Consider the following 7,772-nt stretch of genomic DNA (forward strand, 5'->3'; position numbering starts at 1 on the left):
ATATACTATTTTAGGCAGCTGATTCTAAGCACTGCTGTCCATTGTTGGATCTTAATTTTTCTTTCTTTCTTTCTTTCTTTCTTTCTTTCTTTCTTTCTTTCTTTCTTTCTTTCTTTCTTTCTTTCTTTCTTTCTTTCTTTTTCTCAAGTTTATATAGCTGCCAATCTCATGAATGTGACTTTGGGTGGCATACAATACAAACCGAACAATTAAGAAATAAGTATAAATAAAACCACGGGAGGGTATCTTCAAGGCCCTACATGCAACATAATCATTTCGTGGACTCCCTAAGTCCAAATTTAAGTTAATTTTCGAAAAATCAGTAGAGTAGAGGCCAATCTCGCTTGGGTGGTGGAGGTGAGGGATATAATGTTCCACAGGGCAGCTGCTTGCCTTCCCTGTCCTGTCAGATGCCTCTCCTGCTTAATCTGATGAGATAGGTAAATGTGTCTAGGAAAGGGGTCCCTGATATAACTTGGTTCCATGCCAGGAAGGTTGCAAAGACCAAAACGAGCACCGTGAACTGAACCTTAAGCAGATTGGCAACCAATGCATCTTTGGAGCAGAGGTATGATGTATACAGTGCCGGAAGCATACCTAACTACGTGCAATGCCACATTTTGCACGAGTTGAAGTTTTAAGGCTCCAGATATTCTCCAGCCCCATGGAAAGTGCATTATAATAGTCCAATGTTTCCAAAACTTTTTTCTTCATTATCCAAAACTGCTAATCAGAAAGTTCTTTTATCTTAATATAAGTAAAATCTTTTAAGTCAATTTAAATATCCAATCTGTTGTGATTGGATAATAGGTTTGTGTGTCCCTTAAAAAATGCCACTTTTACCCAGGTTTGGGAAACACTGAAATTGTCTGTTTGGAATGTGACCACAGCATGAATAACTGAGATAAAACCTTATTATTATTAGTAGTAATAGTAGTAATAGTATTATCCTTACGATTGGCACTTGGACAGTTTTAAAAACATATGTTCCCATACTAAAGTAATATTTATAAAACATTAAGATCCATCCATTTGGATGTAGTCAGGAAACAATTCACATAGAAGATAGCATGTTTTTTCAAAATTATAGTAATATGCATGTAATAAATTACATTCATAATGTGAGACTCTATTCTCAAATGATCAGAGGAAAACAACCTGAAAAAAAAACAACTGCCAAAGCAAGAATAAATGGAATCTGGATCTTGCATCCAAAAGAGGAGGTCTTTCTCAAACTTGGTGCAAATTTATTTTCTGTTTTGTCCATAGATCATGTACCCTGAAAGCATCAGGTTGGTGAATGCTGCTTTTATGCATGCAAATAGTCTACTTGGATTGCTGCCCATATTTTAAGCATGGACATTAATGTGTTCGTGGGAAAGGGAAGGTTCAGGGAAACTGAAGGAATAAATTCTGAGTTGCCTATTTGTTGCTTGGAGGTAGACACACACTCTTCACAATAATTTATAATTTCTTCTATTTGTTCAGATTCTATGTACTAATTAAATATTTTTTCTATACATTGTTGTATAAAGCTACAAGGTATAGGTGAACAATTATGAGGACACATGTAGCACCAGATGTCTGTCAGTCCATCCCTCACCCACCCACCCATCCATCCAATCTTGAATGATTTCAAACTTTCAAGCTTCTGCACTTCCAATCATAGCTGGGCAATTATTTTGCCCATGAACGTTCCATTCCTTAAACCAGGGGTCTTCAAACTTGGCCCTTTTATGACTTGTGGACTTCAACTCCCAGAATTCCTCAGCCTGGCTGAGGAATTCTGGGAGTTGAAGTCCACAAGTCATAAAAGGGACAAGTTTGAAGACCCCTGCCTTAAACCCATAAAACTAACCAACCATACCTGAGACTTCTTCAACCAGCTTTTCATCTTTATACCAATTGATGTTTGGAATGTGTACACCATCCACCTTGCAGCGCATCTCTATAGAATCACTCACATTTACCAGGATGTTTGACAGATTCTGTTTCAACTTGGGCATCTCTAAAGCTAAAGCAATAATATTAAGAGAACATAAATGAAATGCAAGAAATGTGGGAATAAAGAACAGGTACCCTGTATGGTGGGAACTGAACACTTCCTTGAAGACAGCATGTTTCAAACTGCGTAAAGGTAGATAATCAAAAATGAACCTTGGCCGTGGCAAATCAAAGGAAAGGTTGCTCTTATTCCATAAAGCATTTGTGCCATTTCTAGTATACTATGTGATAAAAAGGGGCCAATTAAAATAACTTTCAGGTGATCGAAACCTTAATTTGCTTTGAAAGCCAGTGGAAATATAACATTCCTGAACACTGTAACAGGCTGGATTTTTCCTTCTACTAATCTGTATAGCATTTTTTTCCTAAAAAACTGAATATCTGGCTGATTCTAATTATCCATGCATGATTCCCCTGGCACTTTTTCAATCTCAATATGTAATTTTTCCTCTCCCAAACTCCTTTTGTGATTGCTTTTTTGGTGACTGTTGTTCCTGTGCACAACTGGCTATGTTGCTCCAATCTAGTAGTAACATTATAATTGTTACCAATGCAAGTGGCAAGAAAACAGAATCTGTTTTATAATATTTTCCCTTATCTTCTCTTTTCACCAAAGAAATTCGCAGGGAGGAAATCCATGGTTGCTCTTTTTTCATTGTGCAACATGAACGCATAGAGGAAAATTAAAAAGTCATTGGATTCTTCTGCATGCCTAAGCATCTGTTATCCAACTTTAAAAGAAAGCGACATAAAATGGCATTTTTTTCTCCCCCCCTGCAATTACTGCCTTATAGGTAACCTGTAGCATGTGTACATGCTATAAATACAAGTTTTGAAATACATACCACATATTTCTCTCTCATACACGAATAGTATCCATTAATGATAAGACAATATTATCCATATCGTGACAAATATTGCACTGCTTTCACTGTTGGTGATTTCTTAATATAGTAACATATGTTGACTCATATCTTATAAGTGTATATTTTCACCAGGGTTTCCTCCTTCAACTAGGATTGATAATCGACTTTGAATTGTGATTTTGTGAAGCAGAAATTCTGGGTTGTCACTAACATTATCAAAGAAGTTATCATGCTTAAGCTTTTTATGAAATAAAATTTGAACAAGAAATTTAATGAGTCTATTACCAAGCAAGCCTCCTCAGTTAAATCTGAATTTAAATGACTGCCAATGCATTTTGGGAAATGGTATAATTCTGGACATTTAAGATCACATCAATTCACAAGACTTGCTTTGAAATAATCAGGGAGACATATACTGTACTTGGACAGCATTTTATTTGTCATTTCAGACATTACTTTTTCCCTCAGCATATCTACTTGCTATGAGGCCTCAGATTATTTCCATCATCAGAAATCAAATTCCAACTGCCTCAAGTCTCCAAGAATCATCTATGTTCCATAAAGAAGTATTTGGAGAGAGATCGGTAACCCAAAGGTTATCTTCTGGCCATTTCAATCCAGAATAAATCTGATTGGTTAGAATTCTCCACAGTGTTATCTGTGGCCAATTCATCTTTAAGCGTAACAAGGTTTTTCTGTAAACTTGACTTTCTCAGTGGTCCTTACCATGTACAGAGATGTATCTTTTGTGGCAGTGTTTTTCATTGTTTTCTCTGTTTTGCACTTCACATACATAGTCTCCTTCGTCTTCTAGAGAGATACTTGGGATGGTGAGTGTCAAAGCAGCATAATTGGAGTTAGGTTTGAAAGTCAGTTCACCTTGCAGCTTCATTGCATAGTGGTGGACATTCTTGCAATCCAGGACCAGAGGGTTGCCCTCTTCATAATTTAATCTTGAGAGATTGAGCCGGTACCACTGCAGGTTTTCATAGGTATAGTTATCGGCATTGCAACTTAGTGTCAGGTCTTGTCCCTCAATGGGCTCCTCAGAAGGCTCGGACTCAATCTCAAATCCATTTGGTATGGCTGCCAAGAAAACAAGAAAAGAAAAACAAATATTCAGTCACTAAAACAGATGTGGGTTCACTAATGCTAAAGCGCCTGTTTCTAATCCTGTGTATACAATACTACTGCCCTTATTTATTTTAGGTTACATGTTTTACCATTGTAGCAAATCACTTAGCATTTTACACATTTATTTTAATACATGACCAACCAAAGATCTCTGAAATTTGGGCCTCAAATATTCTGGTTGCACTGTGGCTTTGCTTTGTACTTGTACACACACACACACACACACACACACACAGAGAGAGAGAGAGAGAGAGAGAGAGAGAGAGAGACAGACAGACAGACAGACAGAGAATTGTGGAGTCCTTGGTACTCTGTGAACTTGGTTGTTTGCTTGCAGGCATTTCATTACCCAAGTAGGTAACAACATTAATGCTAGTAAGTGTAGGGTTTGCTTCTTGATTATATACAGTAGTTTGCTCCGCCAGTGTTGGTGGAGGTGTGGTTTTCTCCTTGATTAGGGTATTGTTTTCTACTTGATTGTTTGTATAATGTTAATCCCACTTTATCTGGGTATTAGGGAACAAACCCCACACTCACTAGCGCTGATGGTTTTTGTTGGGTAATTAGTTGTTTACAAGCAAACAGCCAAGCTCACAAAACATCAAGGACTCTGCAGTTCAACCCTGAGCTATATATAGTCTCGTCTGTTGGAAAGATAGAATTGAAATAAATTATCCATAAACAACTCTAATCCAGGCAATGATGAATGAATTACTATGTTATATAGCTACAGCTTCACATTGAAATAATGTCAAGTTCTGTGAAACTAAAGGGAAATCCATTTACAGGCATTATAGGGTAGTACTGATTAATAGTTCAAATTAAAATCAAGTCCTACTATCTCATTGGCTAAAATCATATAACATGCTTATCTCAAATCCTAATTATGAAAACACAGTGGTTGTATTCACATAATACTCCATGCCCAAATTTCAGTTATGGCTTAACATGATTGCCTGCTCAGTTAACACAATGGCTAGGTTTACCACTGCACTCTGAAACAGAAACCATTAAACCACATTTTAGCTTAGCTTAGTGGTTGTGCGAACTGCTGTCTGTCTGTCTCACATTTGTTCCATTAGTAAACAAAGATGTTTTCTAGAAATCCTAGGGATTCAAGGAGCAAAATTCAAAAGGTCAGCTTCTAAAATCGGAATTATGCAGATTCTATTCAATAGGCAGGGCACTAGGTGGTGCTACTGTACCAGAAACGCTTGGGAATGGGCAATGCCAGCTTTTTAAGATAGACAACCTAAAGGTGTGTGTTGATAGAAGAGCAAATCTTCTCTTTCCTTGCTCTAAAACAGAGCTCTTCAAACTTGGTCCTTTTGTGACTTGTGGACTTCAACTCCCAGAATTCCTCAGCCAGTGTGCCTAGCTGAGGAATTCTGGGAGTTGAAGTCCACAAGTCATAAAAGGGCCAAGTTTGAAGACCCCTGCTCTAAAACATCTGTTTGCTTTTCTACCTCACATGACTTTCAACGTATAAAGTCTTAAATATTTTGTCATAGATGTCTTCGTTCAGATAAAGCACTTTAAAATACAAACTGCAAATTCAAATGTATAGATTTTATAAAGTGAAATTTTCAAAAGTCCAAGTTTTAAAATGAAAATTTCAACAAATTTTGGTTCTGATAATGATTTGGACTAGCAAATAATAAATATATGTTTTAACTCTCTGAATTGCTTAATTATGAAGACACAATACCAGACATACTTTGATAAACAATCTCCATTCAGTGGTTTCAAAGAGTTTAAGGAGTCTTTAAAATTCTTTAAATCCTTTAAATGTTATATAACAAGTTGTTTAAGTGAATTCTGTTTTAAGATACTCACTTGTTACATAAAAGTAAATCAATCGTTCATCACGACCTACTTTGTTGGAGGCTACACACTTATACATGACAGAAACATTGGCTTCTTGGATAATTAAGTTGCTGATGGTCTGGGGAAAAAAAGAATATGAACAAATATTTTTTTAAATATTGTTTTTAGCCTGTGTTTATTATTATTTTTTATTTTATTTATTATTAAATTTATATGCCACCCATCTCACTGTTACAGTGACTCTGGCGGCCTATAGCATAATAAAAAGATAACACAGAAAACAAATCAATTGAAATTAAGAAATATTAATAAAGGCTAAAAAACCAAAAGGATGGGCAACATTAGGTGGGGATCTTCTATCTCATCAGCCACCTTCAACATAGTATACCCCTATTGGGGCACCTGGTTAACTAGCAGAACCAGGTTTTAAGGCTCTTTCTGAAGGCCAGGAGTTTATAAAGAACTCAAAGTGGCATACGTACCTAAAATTTCTTCCTTCTCCTATTTTTGTCACAACAACTCTGGGAAGTGAGTTGGTCTGAGAGAGAATGACTGGCTCAAAGTCACACAGCTGGCTATCATGATTTAAGGTGCGGCTAGAACTCGCCGTCTCCCACTTTTTAGCCTGATGCCTTAACCACTAGATCAAACTGTATTGTAACTCCAAGTTTTTCACTTGGAAAGATATAGGGCTTTCAACATTTCTTACACATTTTTAAAGAAGATTACTATCCTACTAGCACTTCTTTCCCGTGGAAAATTACACAATAAATTCACTTAATGTTCATGCCACCTGTCCCCACAATGTTCTGTTTCTTTTATCTCTGCATTCAGTTTTATTGGACCTATGCTCAATATGACTATTCTCCAATAATCTGCTGCTGCTGAGATGCTGCTGTTGCACTGAAATATTCTCCTCATTGAAACAGCAAAATACATTCACAAACCTTTTCCCTATTTGCAGGGGACTAACACAGAAGAAAATGTAATAGGGAGAGAAATAAAAAAATCACAGTCTTTTCTTCTTAAGGAAAGATTACAGATCAAACATCTTCATCACAGCAGGAGAAAGAACAGATGAAAAATATAATAATAATAATAATAATAATAATAATAATAATAATAATAATAATAATAATAATAATAATAATAATAATAATAATAATAATACAGATCGCCATTTGGAACACAACACGCCAGATATCGCAGTTGTAGAGAACTGAAGCGTACAGTTGATTGATATCGCTGTACCAGAAGATGCCAGAGTCAAAGAAAAATAACTGGAAAAAAATACGAAATATCGCGACCTGGCCATCGAAACTGCGTGATTATGGATGAAACGTGTAACAGTGATACCAATTGTCATCGGGGGACTGGGAACTATGTCCAAAAACTTTGCAAAATACATCAAGAAACTGCAATAACTCCAGCAATGTTACAACAAACTGTGCTACTTGGAACATCTTATATTTTAAGGAGGTACCTGGTTGACACCTAGGATCTGGTAACGATCCGTGTCAACCATCAGTGCCAGCCAATTTGAATGTTCAGTTGACTGAGGTTCATGTTTAATGAAGAAAAGATAATACTAATAATACTACTAATAATACTACTAATAATAACAATAATAATAATTTGGAAGGGACCTTGGAGGTCATCTAGTCCAATCCCTGCTCAGGCAGGAAACCCTATAGCATTTCAGACAAATGACTGTCCCGTCTCTTCTTAAAAACTTCCAGTGTTCGAGTATTCACAGCTTCTGGAGGCAGATTGTTCCACTAATTAATTGTTCTAACTGTCAGAAAATTTCTCCTTAGTTCTAGGTTGCTTCTCTCCTTGATTAGTTTCCATCCGTTGCTTCTTGTCCTGCCTTCAGGCGCCTTGGAGAATAGCTTGACTCCCTCTTCTTTGTGGCAGTCCCTGAGATATTGGAACACTGCT

General features: G+C 36.5%; 1 protein-coding gene across 1 annotated transcript in view; it reads right to left on the bottom strand.

The window, feature by feature from the left end:
- FLT4 (fms related tyrosine kinase 4) overlaps positions 1-7,356 on the bottom strand; it is a 36,418-nt gene extending 29,062 nt beyond the window's left edge. The window contains exons 1-4 of the mRNA XM_015825872.1: positions 7,315-7,356; positions 5,841-5,949; positions 3,597-3,956; positions 1,868-2,014 (exon numbers count right to left, since the gene is read on the bottom strand). Of these exons, the coding sequence (XP_015681358.1) occupies positions 1,868-2,014; positions 3,597-3,956; positions 5,841-5,949; positions 7,315-7,356 (658 nt within the window). The remainder of the gene's footprint in view (positions 1-1,867; positions 2,015-3,596; positions 3,957-5,840; positions 5,950-7,314) is intronic.
- Between the last annotated feature and the right edge of the window lie 416 nt (positions 7,357-7,772).

This window comes from Protobothrops mucrosquamatus, unplaced genomic scaffold, assembly GCF_001527695.2.
Source record: "Protobothrops mucrosquamatus isolate PMUCROS unplaced genomic scaffold, P.Mucros_1.0 scaffold_203, whole genome shotgun sequence".
NCBI classification, from domain to species: domain Eukaryota; kingdom Metazoa; phylum Chordata; class Lepidosauria; order Squamata; family Viperidae; genus Protobothrops; species Protobothrops mucrosquamatus.